The sequence below is a fragment of the Sarcophilus harrisii genome, chromosome 5 (assembly GCF_902635505.1).
Source record: "Sarcophilus harrisii chromosome 5, mSarHar1.11, whole genome shotgun sequence".
Classification (NCBI taxonomy): domain Eukaryota; kingdom Metazoa; phylum Chordata; class Mammalia; order Dasyuromorphia; family Dasyuridae; genus Sarcophilus; species Sarcophilus harrisii.
The window spans coordinates 234,041,062-234,060,064 of record NC_045430.1 but is presented as its reverse complement, the minus strand read 5'-3'; the positions used below and the strand labels follow the sequence as shown (position 1 = coordinate 234,060,064).

At 33.6% G+C, this 19,003-nt stretch overlaps 1 protein-coding gene across 2 annotated transcripts in view; it reads left to right on the top strand.

Moving 5' to 3' along the window:
- Positions 1–18,694, top strand: part of PLXDC2 (plexin domain containing 2) — a 479,799-nt gene extending 461,105 nt beyond the window's left edge. For both annotated transcript variants that reach the window (XM_031939892.1, XM_003771887.3), the window contains one exon: positions 8,283–18,694. In XM_031939892.1, the coding sequence (XP_031795752.1) occupies positions 8,283–8,399 (117 nt within the window). In that variant the 3' untranslated portion in view covers positions 8,400–18,694. The remainder of the gene's footprint in view (positions 1–8,282) is intronic.
- The last annotated feature ends 309 nt before the right edge of the window (positions 18,695–19,003 follow it).

Here is a 19,003-nt window from a genome sequence, read left to right as displayed (position 1 = left end):
AGCTTCAGCTGTTTTCTTCTAGACCACTGTCAAAGACCATTAATGAGAAGAGGCAGCTAAAAAGTCAAAAGGGGGCAAAGTAAGAAATCTGAGTAATCCCTGCACCAGCGACCAGGCCAAGGATATCATGGAGCTGATCACACAATGAAACCAACTTTTTGCATCGGAACTAACAACCATACTAAAAACCACTGACTACTTTTGTGATGCTCCTCTTGTAAAAGTCATTTCCTGGGATATTAGCTCCAAGTGTACTTGTATAGGAATGATGGCTTATATAGTGACACTTGTAATGGCCATCAGTGCTTTCCTATCACAGAAGAAATTTATGGCATTATGGCCCTAGCTTTCATAGAAATTACACGAATCTTTGTAAAAGATCACAATGTGCAGTTCACTTTTGAAGTGTCTGGAAAAAGAAATGATTAAAGGCTGATACTAACCAATTAAAGGCTGTTGTAGAGATGATGGTGAGTGCATCTGCTTGGAGTTTGTGTAATCAATCTTCTCCATCACTTATTTTGTCTAACAAATGCAGTGATGTTTTGCCTCCTCCCTTCCCTCTTCACAGATCATTGCTTTTCCTAGCAATTTTCAAAACTTGGTCACAACGACAAAGAACAGTGTATGGCCAAAATTAATATATCAAGTAACTAGTAATTTTATAAATGCCTATTTTTTATAATTAAATGTGCTTTAAGAGGAAGATGGAGAGAGGCTATTTTGACTTAGATTTGGTACCTTTTTTTAAAGTAATAACCAAAAAATAAGTGTCTATGTGTGCATCTAATTGATGAAAAATGAACTGGCCTTCTAGTCGGGAATCAGTTTTAGATCTGTGGCTATCTATAAACCTTTGCTGACATTATCTTCATCCCACAATTGAATTAAAATCACTTTTTAGAATTGGAAGAGACCCAGGTCACTTTAATTTATATTTTTAATTTTTCTGTAATTACATGCTAAAGAAAACACCCTGCTATTGTGACAGTAAATATTTCCACATACACAAATCTCTTGCTCCAAATGTCAGAGCAGTTGGAAGAGTTAGCTGTTTTCTATCTTCAGAAGAAACTTTCCTTTGCCTTAATTCAGAAGTGCTGGTGTACTCAACAGTACCAGTTTTATAGGAATCCCCCCCTTATGAGGAATTCAGCCAGGTTTATTGCATTTCCAGGCAGCTCTAACTCACATTAGACATTTACTGGAATATTCACAACTCAAGGCATCCTTCCCTTATTATTTTAACCACATCACTATGCAACAGTGAATTGGCTCATTTACAGAGAGGCTTATAAACCTCATTTTAAAAGTGGGATGATTACTGTAATAGGTGCTGGATGCCTACATTTGTTAGACAAATAAGCAGATTATAATTCCTTTAGCAGAAAGTAAGTCAAAGTTGGTGTTCTGGTTAAGAAGATCATGGATGATTTTCCATATCAGTACAAGACTTGAAACAAGTCATAAGACCAAAGAAAGATGATGTCATTAAAGTATACCTAAAGAGAAATCAATTAGCTCTGAAGTAATACTGATAATGTTCAAGTAACTATATTGTAGGTAATTAAGGCAATGTAGCAATTGAGGCAAAAAATTTCCTCCTTCACCTAATTTTAAAAAATCTAAATAAATTGGTGTAGAGTAGAGCTGGGCCATAAACTGAAACTGGTCTGTTGGAAAACTCTCTCTCTCTCTTCTTCCCCTTCTCCCTTATCTACAGATGCTCTTGAAACCTTTTTTTTTCCTTTTGAATCTTTGAATCCTCCCAAGATATCTTGGATTTTACTATTTAGATTTCTGTCCTAAGGACCATGCCTGAAACAAAAGCACTCCAATTCTCAGTGATTGGTCCCTAATAGATTCCTGGTCAAACTTTATTTGGTCATTGTTAGATCCTGATTGACTCAGATTGAATGTAAATAGCCATATTTTTTGCTTTGGCCAGAAACCCAGAGGGTCTTCCCCTCCCAAATTTATTTATTTAGATTTTGGGGGCAGGTAAAAGAGGAGATTCTTTGCCTCCATTACTACCTAACTTTAATCACTGATTGGGTATAGCCACAGTTAAACTGAGACCTGATATAGACCTTAGATTAAAAAGGCCAAGTTTTCCATTCCATCCAGAGCCATCTCCACTCCTCCTGATCTATATCTGGTCACTGGACCCAGATGGCTCTGTAGGGGAAAGTAAGGCAGGTGATCTTGAATAGCCCTCCCTCACTAAAATCCAATTCACTTGCATGTCATGGAATCACTTTCCTGATATCATAGTCCTTTTCAAGAATGAAAAATGAACAATAAAAATATAGTAGATTGTCATGGGGAACAAAAAAAATGATACATCGCCTCTGTCATAAAGAACCTTATAATATAATAGGAGAAATCAGATATAAATACATAATGATTTTAATAAATTGCAATATTAACACTACAAATTCTTAATTCTATTACTTTCAGCTTCTGTAAGGAACAAGGCTTTAAGATATAGTAAGCCTTGAATGGTATAGTAAGCCAGCCACAGAAGTAAAAAGCTGATGGCTTTCAAATCTTGCTCTTGACATATACTAATGAGTGACCAGACCAAATCACTTACCTTCTCAGTGTCCCAAGGCAATAACTGAAGAAGGTAACTATTCTTACTTTCTAATCATCCCATATATGTTCACCAATCTATCTAAATTTAGAAGGTAAATAATAAAACAAGCAAAAAAACTTATGTCAAAGTGGGTAATGATAATAATTATAATTTACATCAAAGTCCTGCCATTTAGCAGCCATGTGATCATAGGCAAACCATTTGCTTTTGGTGAGTCTCAGATTTCTAATCTGTAAAACATAGGTAATAACTCCCTATATTATCTGCAAATGAACAAATGAGCATATATTAAGCATTTTATTGTACCCTGGAATACAGATACAGAAGTAAACTACTTTTGCCCCTCGAAGCTTGCATTCTAATTTGGGAAAATAAACTATATAAGGAGCCACTGCCTAGGAAAGATGTTCTTCTCTGGAAGGCTACCAAGGGGGTTAAACTTTCTAGGGATAACAGTGATGATTAGATTACTGTAAGGATGTAGACCTAAGACATTTTTGTCACTCATCATTCAATCATCAATCATCAACTGTCAATCATCAATCAAGAGACTAAGGTGCTGGAGCTGATAGGGAAAGTCACTCTGGAGGCTGCATTGAAAAGCTTACTGTATATAAATGGTTTTGGATACCACAGAGTTCTATGTCTACCAAATTTATTATAATCCTTTTATAAACTTCAAAATGTTTTAAATATATTATTTCCTTTGATCAAAGTAACAATAAATAATAGTCCTTTAACAGGTTAAAGGGGAAGTAGGTAGCAGAGTGCCTGGCCTGAAATCAGTAGGACTTACCTTCCTAAATTTAAATCTGGCCTTAAATACTTACTGAGTGTGTGATTCTGGACAGACTAGTTAATCTGCTTGCCTCAGTTCCTCATTTATAAAGTGAACTGGAAAAGAAAAAAGCAAACTACTTCAGTATCTTTGCCAAGAAAACCCCAAATAGAATCATGGAGAGTTAGACATGACTAAAATGACTGAAAAACAATTCATTAAATATGCACTAGAACTTTTGCAATATGATCCAATGTGGGTGTACATATCTGTGTATAGATATGGATAGATTTATGCTCATAACTATGGTATTCACACATATAGTAATTTACACCTATGAAAATAGCACATTGCATATATCATTATGCTCAATTGACCATTAAGGAAATGGAAGTTCAGATAAACTAAATAGCTTCTTTGAGGTCTGATGATAAAAGTAAAATGATGAAGGTGAGCTGAAGTCTTCTTTATTCTTCTAATACCTCTTGTCAAAGCTCCCTTTCACTGATATGTGCAATTGGTCATGGCCACTACATACTTTTCTTTGAGAAACAAGGAATTCAGTCATTCTAATAGATGCACTGAATGCCCCATTAATTTGATTTATAAGGAATAAAAGGAAACTATTTTGTTCAGGAAAAAGCAACTGCAAAATAGGAACAGAAAAATGATTCAAGTTACAAATAATTAACATATTTTCCCCTTGACACAACACAGTAATCTAAATATGAAAAATTGATACAATACAAAAAATAAGAACAACAACAAGGAAAATAAAATGTATAATGTATATATATATATATATATATATATATATATATTCACATATATACCTATAAATATGTGTATATAAATATGTGTAGCTATCTATACAAAATATATAACGTGTTTATATATGCCTACATATAGTCATTTATAACAATGTATGCATGTCTGGTTTATACATTCTCCTGATGCTTACAGCAAAACAGATTTTTTTTTTTTGCAAAGAAAGCTATTTATACTTGCTCATCATTTCCAAGGCTCATAATCAGCAACAGAGGAAGAACATGTGATCTATATAGGACAAATAGATTTAAAAGAAAAATACTTATTTGGCATTTTTCAGATTTTATTAAAAAAAATCAGCAGCAATTCAAAAATCCCTTTTGTTTTTCACAAATCCTAAAATTGTACAGAATATAGACAGCATAGTGTAGTTCGACTCCTTTGTTTTGAGTCAGGAAGAAAAGAGTTTAAAATTCCATCTCTGACACAGTCTGTCTAGATAACCCTGAGCAAGTCAGGGATTTTAGCAATTCACTAAGACTATAAGTAGTGGAAAAGGTGCTGAGCTTCAATGGTGGAGAAAGATTTCAAATTTCTATGTTCCAGATGTGTCAAATACATGGCCCACAGGATACATGGAGACTATAACACTTCTGAGTGTGGCTTGCACAAGATGACAATGTAGTTTCTATCTGATTTAATACATTAAAGTATTAAGATGGATGACTGGGTAGGTTGGGTAGCTTGAAGCCTTCTAAGTCAATATATGGCCTACCAGTATTTTTATGTAGTTCAATGCCTGGCCTATTTGTATTTAATTTTGAAACTACTACCCTACACCCCAAAATGCACGGACCCAAATTCTCTATCCCCTGGCTCTCTGACATTTGCAAACTTTGGAAAAGTAGACAAATCACTCAAGGGCTTTGGGCCTAATACAGAGTGAACTACCATAGGGAAATGAGTTCCCTGTGACAAAAGAATTATTTAGGATAGTGTTGAGTTTTAACATTACTAAAGTCAAAGTTAGTTACCAGGATCCTTACAGAAATGTCTGACCTATACAGTTGACAAAATACCATTTTTATTATGGAAGTATATTTTGTGATCTTTTGTTCATTTTTCAAAGTGGCTACTTAAAGCTAGTCCTACCTCCAATTCCCTTTCTTACCTACTCTTAATTAATGAATGCACAATTGCCTCAGTCAAACAGACACTTGGTAAAGACCTTAGCTTAAAAAGGCCAAGATCTATTGCATCCAGAGCTGTCTCCAGCCATTCTGATCTAGATCTGGCCACTGGGTCCAGATGGCTCAGGGGAGAAATTGAGGCTGGTGATTTTGCATAGCCCTCCCTCACTTAAATCCAATTCATTCAGATGTCATGGTATCACTTCCCTGATTCGCTGTCATCTTCAAAAATGAAGGACAAACTTTATACTTTAAGATATTTAACATCTACTGGTCATCCTGCCATCTAAGGGAGGGGGTGGGGGAAAGGAGGGGAAAAATTGGAACAAATGGTTTAGCAATTGTCAATGCTGTAAAATCACCCATGCATATAACTTGTAAATAAAAAGCTATTAAAAATGAAGAACAAACAACAACTTCCAATTCCACTGCCCCTCATGAAGTTCCTTGTCTTGACATACTTCTATATTATGTTCCAATTCAATTCCAGTTAAGTGCAATCCCACTTGCAATTATAAAATGCCCACTGCATACTATCAGCAAGGAGCTCTCCCCCATTTTATCTCCCAATGTCTTCATTTTATAGATGAGTGCATCTATTGATTTGAAAATCAAACTTTCATGAGAATTTTAAGTAATAGAAGACTTTAAAAAATCATAAAGTGTTAAAGATCATTTAAGTTATGAATTGCATAAAGACAGTTACCTCACAAATAAATAAATAAATAAATCTGAAATTCATGCTATCATAAAGGAGCTAGCAATTAGAGATGAAAGAATCATCAGTGATTAAATCATGCTTCATTTTCCACATTATGTGGGGCAAAGAGGTTAAGACTGGAAATTTTAAAGATCAACATTCCTCCCCTGAAGAAGCCAAAATATGTACCAATAAAAGAGAGATGCCCAAAATGAGGCACTGCTTCTCTCCTGGAATGCTTGCATGCTTCTATGCTGGCTCTCTTGTCAGTTTATAAAAGAAACATTTGATACACTGGAACTATCTTTTAATCACCAGGGACTAAAGCAGCGTATTTTATGCATAGTAGGCTCTTAATGGGGTAGCTAGTGGTGCTGTAGTGCATAAAGTGCTGCCCCTGAAGGGAAGGCAGTCTTCATGAGTTCAAATCCAGCCTTCAACACTTACTAGTTGTGTGATCTAAGTTTCCTCATCTATTAAATGAGATGAAAAAGGAAATGACAAATCAGTCCATTATCTTTGCCAAGAAAACCCCAAAATGGTGTCCTGAAGAATCAGACATGACAGAAATGATTAAATAACAACAGGCTCTTAATATATAATTATATTGAATTTTCTTTCAACAAGCTTTCTTCTCTGAAGATGGTAAATTATTTTTTAAAAAGTCCCTGAGTCAGGAAACCACAGAGCTAACATCATTTGAGAATCCTCTGAGGATAAATGTTAAGAAATGCATAATATAGCTATTTGCTGGCCCCCATTGTTTACTAATTTCAGGGAAGACCTTGTCATAACTACAATTTCTAGGCTAAAAAGGTTTTTTTTTAATAAAATAAAACCACATTGTAACCTTAAATCTAAGTATAAAAAGTCTTCTTATGTATTAGTAAGTTTTTACAACCTACTTGAGTTGCAGAAACAATTAAAATGATGCATCTTAACACTGGCTTATCAAAGAAATTTTGATCTAAGTATAAGAGGTCATTTTTCCTTTCTGATTCAAGATTTAGCCTGAACAATAAGAGTTTTCAGAATTATCAATGCAGGTGAGCTATATTAGCATATGAGGCTTTTGAGAGAAGAGACTTTTTTTTCCCCATCTTACAAAACATGTTCTCTTAATTCTCTATATATTTGTCACATGAATTTCTCCTTTTCCCCCAAATGCATCCAAAGATAGTTTTCACAATTCACTTTTCCAAAGCCTTGTATGCTAAAATTTTCTCGATGTTCCTTCTTCCTGTTTCCCTTTGACAGCAAGTAATCAGATATAGCTTAAACATGTGCAATGCTTCTAATCATATTTCCATATTTATCATACTGCTCAAGTAAAATATATCAAAATTTCCTTTGTTTTTTTAATGAGAAGATAGGAGATGGCTATTAAGACATGTTAGGAGGTAAAAAAAGGCAAATGTTGGTTTATTTAAAAATAAAATTTAATATTAAAAAAGTTTGATTTTATATACCTATTTCATATCAAACTCTATTTTCCCCCATTTTATTTCCCTATGTCTTACATAGCTTACAAATGAGTACATATATCTATTTGAAAATCAAACTGTCTTTCCTGAGAATTTTAAATGAAGATTTTAAAGAATCAAAATGTTAAAATCATGTTTAGTTATGAATAAAGATATAGTTATCCCATACTAAATAAAACTGATATTCAAAATCAGGTCTTTTGATTCTGTATTCACAGTACATAACATTCTTGTTTACCCTTTTCTACCTATAATAAATTGCTATGTTTGCGAGTAGAACAGATGATATATTAAGGAGATTACAATGAATTGTCATCTATTTAGTGAAAGAAACTGGGGAGAAGGTCTGGGAGACTGAAAAATAATGTTGGTGGATTTTTGTTTGTTTGTTTTATTTTTCTGTTTTGTTTTGTCCTGAGTTGTAATTTATTAATGTTGGGAAGTTTGAGAGATCAAACTCCCTTTACCTGATGCAGATTTGCAAACTATTTTGCAGCTTGAGAGGCTGTAAGTCATTTTGCATATCAAGACAAAGGAAGGGCTTGAATCCATTTCAAGCTGACTCCAAGGCCAGTTGTATTTTCATGGTCTCTAATGCTTATACCTTATTGTTTATCTCAAAGAGATAGTAGTTGATTAAATGTTATTGTAAATTAATTTAAAACAAATTAATTGAAGATTTTTCCCCTTCATGACATTCAGATTATCTGAACTTACTCTTTATATTTATTTTGTTGTTTTGTTCTTTTTTTTTTCTCCTCAGCGGCGTCCCAGTCGATGGCCAGCTATGAAGTTTCGAAGAGGCTCTGGACATCCTGCATATGCTGAAGTTGAACCTGTTGGAGAAAAAGAAGGTTTTATTGTATCAGAGCAGTGTTAAAATTTCTAGGACAGAGCACCAGTACTGGCTTACAGGTGTAAGACTTTAACTTTGCCTATATCTTTAAAAAAAAATTAAAAAACAATGAAAAAAATAAAGGCGCCCTAAGCTGCTGTAGCCTAAACAAGGAATGATTCTGGATCAGCCTTGCCCAAGAAAGCTGGGGGAAAGGAATTTGCAAAAACACCAGATTATGCTGTGCAGTAGTTTTCTTTAATGAAATGACATACAGTTCACTTAGAACATCCCCAGCGGACTGGTCACAACTCTGACATGGCATCATGCTGTTGGCTTAGGTGTGGGGTTGCATAAGAATCAAGGGAAGAAATAAAGCTTTAGTTCACAAGGGTTCTATCCCCTTTGGTTCATATATATTCTGGGGTCTCAAAGGTGATAGTTTTTGCAAATTGACAATGCTTTGTTTTGTTTTGTTTTTTTAAGGAAAAGACAATAATATTTTAAGATGGTAGGACAAAACCAATTCATGCAGGCAAAATTACATGTAAAATAAGCAATTTCTAATCTTCAAAAATGAAAAATGGCAATAGACTTTTGGTTTTCAAGGTCTACTTTCAAGTGTTCAAACAAGTTCATTATTCTAAAGTGTAAAACATTTTCTCAAAAAGATTAAACTGTGTCTCCCACTTTTTAGGAGTTGTAGGTTATAAAGGCAGCACCAGTTTTAGGTTAACCTTTGGCACAGAAGCTTTGCTTCTTGGTGTCTTTGGCAATAACTTTTATTTCAGAATGTCAAATTTGGATTTCTTTTTTTGAAAAATGTTGCCTGCATGGTCTACCTTTGAAATGAAATGAAGGCAAAAGATGTTCGTGACTAAGAGGAGAAAGAAACAGGAAGAGTTTCTCAGGCATTTTGTGAAGCAAAATTATTGAGGGATTTCAAACAAATGTGTGGATTTAAATTTAATTTTTTTTGCCAGGTCAGTACTAATGGCCTGTTTCATTGTTGATTCTTGCCTAAGAAGCCATTCAATTTCCAGCACATATCCCCAGAAATTAAAAAAAAAAGGAAAATGTTTCAGAACCCTGCTGATTCATACAGTAATTTTGTTTAAAGCACATAGTAGTTGCATAAATATAAATATATATATATATAAATATATTTTTGTTTATAGCTAACACAAGGCAGGCTCTTGTGACTGTTAAGACTGCATTTTGTCATCTGGACAAAGAAAATGGATTGCATTATTGCATAATTCCATTGAGTTGTAAAATAATCCTTAATATTAGAATATTTTTATGTCCCATGGGGAAAGTGGTTCATTCAGTTGCAGTGCCATACGTTTTCCTGCCTACATGAGCCACTCTTCCACTCACACCAACCCTTTCCTTCCCAAATTAGGTTAAGAAGACATTAAAAACTCTTTAAATGGGGTCACCAGTTATGCTGGCCTGGTTGGACTAACCACAATCCAGATTGTGAACATCCCCACTAGAAAAGGAATTTTAAACATTCTTTGAGGAGGAAAAGGTTAATATACACTGAACTTCTAAAGTTGAAATTTAAATCCTATGTGTATAATTCCATTGCCATCTTGACTTATGAACCCTTTACATTCTGTACAAAGTGATTCCTGTTAAGGTACGGTGTTCAACATTTGCAGGTTCAGGTCTCAAGTAGCATGCATATATATATATATATATATATATATATATATATATATATATAGTAAGTAGTACCTTACTAACATTTTAGAATGTATAGAGACTCTAATGTCTGAATTCAGTGACTTCAATCCACTAATAAATGATGATTCTCTTTAATAACTGTCTTCATGAAGTAAACCAGTACTGTTTTTTGTATAGCACATTTTGCTTTTTTTTTTTTTTTTAAAGTTATCCAACATGGCATTTAACCTTTTTTCCCCCCATAAGTTATGTAACAGTCTCCTTAAAGAATTGAGAAGCAAGTTAAAATGAAGGTTAAGATGACCATCTTACAGCCATATGCCTTCTCATTTTATATGAACTGTTCCAACACATGCCTTGTGGGTAGATTTAGTTATGTAGCAATAACCAAATGACTTGCCATTTAACTGGTGCAACTGGTACACTAAGAATATTTAATTATCATGTAGACAACCTCCTTCTGGGATGAGATGCTGTGCTCTGGTTGGTTTTTACAGTAAAATTTGTCTTCCAATGGCAGTAATTGACAAATAATTCTGTTATGCCTGTATATAAGTATAATTTCCCATATGTTAGTGGAGGAAATAGAAGATACCATCCTTTGGATGCATTGTGAGAATTGATAATTCTATGAAAAATGTTCACAACTGTAATCTGAATTACTCAGTTTGACTAAATATGAAATATTCAAGGCAACCTTAGATTACAAACACATCAGAATTTGAAGGAGGCTATGGGGAAGAATTTCTCTCAGGTCAGATTGAAGATTTCTTATGTCAACCTTACCTGACATCTTTCCTTTTTCATGCAATTTGCTTTCTATTCTGTATCCCTACTCTGTACTTGTATTCCCTTATACAACCAAAGGAAAACTCTCTAGTGTTTTAGAATATAAAATGAAAGTTAGGCTTTCTATCTAGAGAGTGTAACTGTTTAAATAATATGAATTAATAACTTGATATGTATTTTGACTTACATATGTAATAGCCATGCAAATTACAGTAGATTAAAAGAAAAGAACATCAAGAAAAAATCACCAATAAAGAAAATTAAGTTGAAATGTTACTTCACTATACTGTATTACCATAGGGTATAGTAAGAGTTGATGCTGTGGATCTCAAACTAAGGGCTACTGAGCCTGGCATATTACTTTGACCATTGACATCAGGACTTTTCAAGTGAAAGCTGAGCAATTGCTTCTGGATTGCTATAAAGCCATAAGTTAATTATCTAATTCCTTTGGAATTAGATTCCTCCTAAGGAATATGGAGAACCTGACATTTTTTTATTATTAAAATAGATAAAAAAGATAAATGTGGATAAGATGAAAAATACTTATATAACACTTTCTCAGCCCCTTTTTCATTTGAATCAGTGAATTATTACAATTTAAGACTTGTAAAAATTTGTAGATGTTCTATAGATGTTCTGAGTAGGAATCAAACAGGACTAACTTCCATATTCCATAAAATCTTTAATTTACTTGCATTATTTTTACAGAAATATTGACATAAAATGCTGTACTATTCTGTATAACCTAAGATTTCTTCTTCATTATCCAATCTAGTTCCCTCATGTTATAACTGAAACAGAGAAGGCCCAGAAAAGAAAAAAAAATATTTTCCCATATTTAGCTATGGCATAGAGGAAGGCATAGAACTCAGGCATTCTGATGTCCAGTTCTGGTCATTTTAATTACATTTCACCATCTACCAAGTAGTACTGAAGTAGCTAAGCTCAAACCAATTTCATTAGGCAGACAATTCATCTCAAAATATACTGCATTTGTTTCATTGTATTCTCTATTGTATCATGCAACAACTCTCTTGCAACAATTACTCTATGGTATTTTTACAAATGAATTCTTTTTTTGTCTATTTGATAAGATAATCAGATATTGCCTAATGTAGTTTCTTAGCTTTTTTGATCTCTTCATTTTGGAAAATGACTTTAAAAAATTTCTTTAGGAAGTGGTGATAATCTATCTTGATATTAGGCCCTTTATTCACTCTCAATTTTTTGCCATCTTTTTTCTTTTTGTTCTTGTTCACTTTGACCTCTATCCCAACCATGCATATATCATGAACAGGAATTGCCATTGGATGGTGAACTAGACTCACAATTTTTTTTTTAAGTAGAATAATTAGTTGCATTGCATGTGGGAAATTTCGAGGTGTTTTTAGTGACTTGAAGCTTTAATTTGAAAAAAAAATCCATCTATTTTAACATTGATATTTTTATGGTCATGATATATACCTTATATACTTATGAGTCATGAAATCTCTCATTTCCTGAAGGAGTCATCTTATGGATCATTCAGTGAGCAACAGTAGAATTCATAATGGTTCTGATAGACAGCAATATATCTCTAATGGAAAATTCCATGGGAATGAGCATAAAAGATAATGGAAATAAGTACGTCCATAAAAGGAAGTGAGTCTGTCAAGTAAGGTAGAAGGTAAACAATTAGACTCTCCTATTGCTTCTATCGTATCTATAACATGAGAGGAGTTGATCCCTATGCAAAAATATAGGGCAGGACACAGATAGGAACTACAAAGGATAAAAAGATATTAACCAATTGTGATCAACAACTTTGGAGGAAATGTCTAACAGATTGATTTAACTCCCTAAGAATTCTCTAAAAAAAGGAGTAATGGACAGCCTCCTAGCCTAGAATATGTGAGTATTTAGTGATTTGAGTATTGAAAATAGTGCTATCTGGTGAAATAATTTGCTATAAAACACTTTACTTTATACTTTCTCTGCAGCCTGGTTTTACTTAGACATCTAATAATAGTCTTAAAGGAAGGTAATGCAATATATCACTATTGGAAAATTCTAAGACAGTGAGCATAAAAGATAATGAAAATATGTTATGTCCAGAAAAGGAAGTGAGTCTGTCAAGTAAGGTGCAAGAAAAACAATTAGACAGTCCAATTGCCTTTATGGTATCTATGACATGTGATGGGTAACTATTATGCAAAAATATATGACAGGACAAAGACAGGACCTACACAGGTTGAAAAGGTATGTACTCAACAACTTTGGAGGAAATACCCAACAGATTTGTCTAACTCCCTAAGAATTCTCTTAAAAGGAATAATAGAGAGCCTCCTTGCCTACAATATTTAAGCATTTAGAGATCTGAGTATTAAAAGTATCTGGCGAAATAATCTGCTTCAAAACATTTCTTTGTACTTTTCTGAAGCATAGTTTTACTTACACATCTAAGAGTAGTCTTTGATGGAAATGATGCAAGTTATTCAGAGATGATTCTAAAAATGACTTGATTGGACTTTGCATTTATAAGAGTCTCGTATTAAACACTGTGATAAGCTTATTTTGGTAAAGAAACAATTCTGTCGTGGAAAGAGCAATGACTACAGAGTTTATTTTCTAAACCTCACTTGGTCAATGACTAAATCTGTGATCCAAGGCATTACTTAGTTCTTGGAAACTTAGTTTCCTCATCTATACAGTGGAGACTATAAAAATCTTCCTACCTCAATAGTTTGTGATGTAGGAAAAAAAAGAGCAAAGAGTCTGGAGTTAGAGGGCCCAAGGTCAAAATCTGCTTCTGCGTACTACCTATATAACCTTTGGCAAATTGCACAACCTAACTGGGCTTCCTTTTCCTTGTTGGTTGATTGGAAGACTCTAAGTTCTCTTCCAATTCTATTCTTATAATGCTAGAGTTGTTATAAAGCTCAAATTGGATAAGGCATATGAAAATTTCCTGTGAATAACAATGTGTAGCACATATATGAGGAGATGACAATATTTTTATTCTCATTATAAAGATAATTCTCATTGTTCTCCTTCAACTTAATTCTATCTATAATTATAATTAGTGGCAACCAAGTGACTTCAAGCCTTCATTGGGTTCTTCTTTTCAATGGTGCAAGTTATTGGATTGTAATTACTTCTTGGTGCCCAAATGATGTCCAGTTTATTAAATGTTTTGTTCAGCTGTTGCTGAAAAGAATTCTAAAAATCTAGTCTGCTTGGTGCAAGTAGTTTATTACTTACCTTGTTTCTAATCACAATCCTTTGCCAGGCTTTTAAATTGTATGCAACTTTTAATTATAAGCAATCTTCTTTGACCAAATGTCAAACATGTTGCTCAATTTTTTTCCAACTCTAAGCAACTTATTGTTTATTTTGCAACATAAATTTGGATATTTTTAATGAAAAATACAATGTCATAGATTGGCTGTCATTTCATCTTTATTTCCACTGATAGAATAACCACATTTTCTATGTCAATTTTAATTGTAACTAGTGTAGCATCATGAGATATGGAACTGGCAGGAACTTTAAAGATTAAATACAACAACTTTAGTTTGAGCAAGAAAACTGAGGTCACAGAATAAATATTTAATTCTTCCTTTAATTCCAGTGACCTTTTTGTCACTCCACACACATTTTCCTTTTAATTTCTGATGTTTTTTCACAATTGCCAGAGAAGTTTTAGATAGCTGTTTATTTGAATCTTGGTCTTTTGAGAAAGAACATTTTTCATTTTTTTCCATCAATGTTCCTCTCATGGCTTCTCAAATTTTATTAGCTTTAGGTTTCTTTAAAAATTCCAGAAATAAAGCAGTTTTGGTAGTTTTTTAGGAATGTGAATTATACTCTGAAGATCAATAAAAGAACTAGTAGCTAAAGAATAAAACTTTTAGGTTCACAGGTACTCGCTCCCTAATTTCTGTTTGTACTTTTAACCTAGGCCCTTTATTAGTAGATTTTATAGAGTCAAGTTATTGGTGTTCAAGGTACCATTGCAGCCAATGCTGCCTTTCCAAAATAGTGACTCAGATTTTAACACTTTATCTATTATATGTCACTTTATTATTACTATATCCTCCCATCCAAACTGGTAGGATCCTACATGACCTTTTCTTTACTTACAGCTTTAGAAGGAATGTCCTTCTGGCTTTTACTGTTACCTTTTTGAAAAGGTATGGAGATCTTCCTTTAAAGGTACTTTTCTAGCGCTTGATTTGCCTTGCTAAATCAGAGATTGAAGTAGATAAAGCCATAGGGCAGTCTGTTGTTGCTGATGTAATGGCTGAATCAAGACATAAACACTTCTCATCATATAGATTTGCTCTCCTTGATAGAGACCTTATTTTTACATATCCTTTCTCATGGGCAATTGTACATTATATCCATTGAAGATTTCCTCAATATCCATCATCAATTGTTCCACTTGGTCCTTAGCCTCTGATTTTGTAATCTGTATGAAATTAGGATTAGCCTTGTTGACTCCAGTTTGGCTTTATTCAGCAGTAGAACAAAGGGAAAAAAATCATTGCAGACCTCTCCCTCAAAATGTTCCTTTATAGCTTTTCTTCTTTTTTAATGAAAGAAATGCCCTGGGTTAATTATTCTGCAGATAGATAGTCAGAATAGATGGAGTTTACTGTAATTTGACATTGACCTTTTCCAGAAGTGTTTTCAATTGCCTTGATCATTTAAGCAAGAACACTGACCCTCAGTCAGTGTGTAGAATGCTTAAGCAGGCCATTGTGTTATTGATACTTATTTCATTTGTGTACTGTACTATCCATGGTTTGGTTTGATTTTTCCCCTACTCCATTCAACAACTCTCTCTATTTTTACTATCATTAAGTATGATGATTATCAACTAACATGGGAATGAAAGAAAATCTATTAAATATGTCATGATGGACTTTTGGAAATTTTCTGAAATAAAAAATTCAATATGTGAAAGGACAAATAACTACCTACATGTGATTGTAGCATTACATAACTCTACACAGAGACATTTCATCCTACTATCTTTCAACCTCAGTTGCCCAAAAAAAAATAAAAACAAAAGAAAAAGAAATTATCTGATTTTCATTTAGAAACTTTACCTTTACCTTTCCTCAAATATCTAGAATTATTCAATGGACAATGGCTTTAAAAATCAATGGAGTAATGCATTAAGAATTTCTGACTTTAAAATCATATCTATTCATTTTTGCCAATTTTGGCTTACATAAAAATACCTCAGTGATCCCCACCATTCCTTTGGAGCAGTGATTTAAAAAAAAATGGTGTCTTCTTTTTAATGACTGTACTTATAACTAATGAATAAATCAAGAAGCATTTGTTAAGTGCCTACTATGTGTCATGTACTGTGCAATATGTTGGGAATGCAAAACAATAGCTTTCCATGAGTGAAGTGTCAATAAAGAATTATGCAGCCCATATTTATAATAGTATTTTATATTTCTATAGGATTTGGAGGTCTGCAAAGTGCTTTATATGGCTCTTTTGATCCCCACAATTCTATGAAGTAGGTGCTATCATTATTCCCATTCTCCAGATGAGGACATAAAAGTCCCAAATAAACACAAAAAGAAAATTTAGTAGTGAGATCTAAGGTGTTCCTGACTCAAATTCTAACACTTTATTATATGATAGATATTAATTTATTACTATATTAATATTTCAGCTAAATTACCTCCTATCTAGTCCATTAAGTTCCATTATAAACCCTATATCATTGTTCCTTCTATGTGAGGAAAGGGAAATGTAAGTGAGTAACAGTATCTTAATAATAATTAACAAAGCTCCTAAAGCCCTATCCATTAGTCTTCCCAACTTCAGTACAATGGACAAAGGGGCAGATGGAACCACATTAAAGTATGGGAAATTTAGGAGAAGCTGAAGCATAAATTGTGTGGACCAGAGGATATCAGCTTATCCATGTCTCCACAAAATAAGAGAGTAGCCAGAGGGATTGGCCTCCAGCATGGGCCCCATATAGATGATTCCCCAAGTCTATCAAACTATGTAATTAAGTTTATTTGAGTCTGATAGCTAACCAAGAATGGACTCCCTCTCTGTCACTGCTTATTATTTAATAAGGACAGATTTTTTTTCTTTCATTTCATGTCACAGGAGAGTGTAAGCCAGAAAGAATTTTCCTGAAGGGAGAGATGCTACTCTGGGGAGTGCAACTCTGGGAAAGACTCACATTTTATAGGCTTTGACTTTCTTCAGAAATGTCTTTGTGGGGATCACATAGTATATAGTGCAGCAATCTTTACATAGAGAATGATAGGGGAAAATCCAATTTAATATATTTTTAGCTCAAAATCAAGTCTTCTCAGGTACTTTTATTTGACAGCACTGAAAATGACAAAAGGTGAAATTAGGTCTTCCTTGCTAAAATACATTCCCATCAATCAAGGGAGTATAATGGAATCTCTTCTAACAGTCATTTTGTGTATACTGGAACATGTGCACTAGGGGCCTGGTTAAAGAGAGAGAAGTTTTTTCACTGACTTCTAAGGGGGAAAAACAGAGCACTCTCTCTCACTTGTCTAAATTGAGGGGAGTACTTGGCTAGCACCTTGGAAAACTACTATTTTCAAGGCAAAAGAGAGGAGGGGAAAAAAAGACAGACTTTCTAGTTTGCCAATTGGAATCATGGGAAATTTTACTGCCAGGAATTTACAACTGTTTCTGGTAATTCTGTTTGTAGGCATTTGAATATTAAGTGCAAAGGAATAAAACTCCAACACTCCTGTCATTGCATATCAGTTGTCCTGGGGTAGAATATATTCCTACTGTATTTCTAAGTATAAGTGCTACTTTTGTCTGGATCAGAAAGTCAGTGGGTTACCTAATGTTCAACAAAGCACCTATGGGCCAAATACAACAATAAACTCAAGACATGGCTTCTAAAAGAGAATAGGATGGGAGAGGAAATCTGAGTCAAAAGTTTATCAAAATGAAGAAACCCAGAGAGGGGATGATGGAAACACGGCCATCGAGTTTTTCACTGTTTCCAAAGGCACTGTGTCTCATCTCAAGGACCTTGTCTTTCAGGGGAATGAAGGGTTTCAAAACTTTCTAGAACAAAACTTGCCGAAATGAACAATTTGAACTTGTACCAGTACTTTGGACATCATTCCCATTTTCCCTGTCCTGGAAATGGAAATGTTTCATTCTAGGGTTACATTCTTCAGTAACAGATATAATTGTTGATTTTGCTATTCTTGAATTACCTGAGCCTGCAAATGTAAAACCATTGTGTCTGAATTTGCACTAATGATGTTTGATTGCAAAAGAGGTGTGACATACAGGACCCCTCTGCTTAAATACAAGAATATATGCAGATATCACATTTTTTTTTCTATAAACTCCTGATTGTTTTTAACTATAAGATTTCATGAATCTAAGTTTGAATGTATTCCATTACAAGATATTGACTTGCCACTTTTTTCGCCCCTGGGAATTTCCATATTGTTGCAATAATTCATTATATTCTTTCCCCATACAGCTTTTTGGACCTGACTTTCTTTGCATTTTTAATTTTGGTTATTCTGACAATATGTTGAGAATCATTTCTTGGTAGCAAATATATAAGAAAGCCAGCATATTGATTGGGAAGGAGGCAGAATTCATATTCAGAGGCCTAGAAACTAGTGATGATCAAATATTTCTCTTATTTTCTTTGTTGATTGCTATTTTCACAATTAATTTCGTTCTTCACTTTCAGCTGATGTCAACAAATTTGGGATTTTAGAAGGGGAGAAGGGAGCAATTTCTGTAACACTACTGTCAAGTTTGACTACATATTAAACAATAAAAGTGGTTTTGTTTTAATTTTTTAAACACCTTTAGCCATGTCTGTCAGAACTTTTATTTAGGAATAAAACAACTGACATTTATACAGCACTTGAATGATTGCAAAATATCATCAAATACCATCATACAATATCATTTTTATCATTTAATTTATACCTTAAGTCAATCTAGTTAAATCACACCATCATTAAATCTACACTGTATAAGAGATCCCATGCAACATCAGGCAGTGAACAGTAAACTTGGTTTGGAGGAAGAAGCATTGAATTCATATCCAATCTCAGCCACTTACAAATTGTGCAAAACATTTTACCTCTATTTGCTTCAGTTACCTCAACTATAAA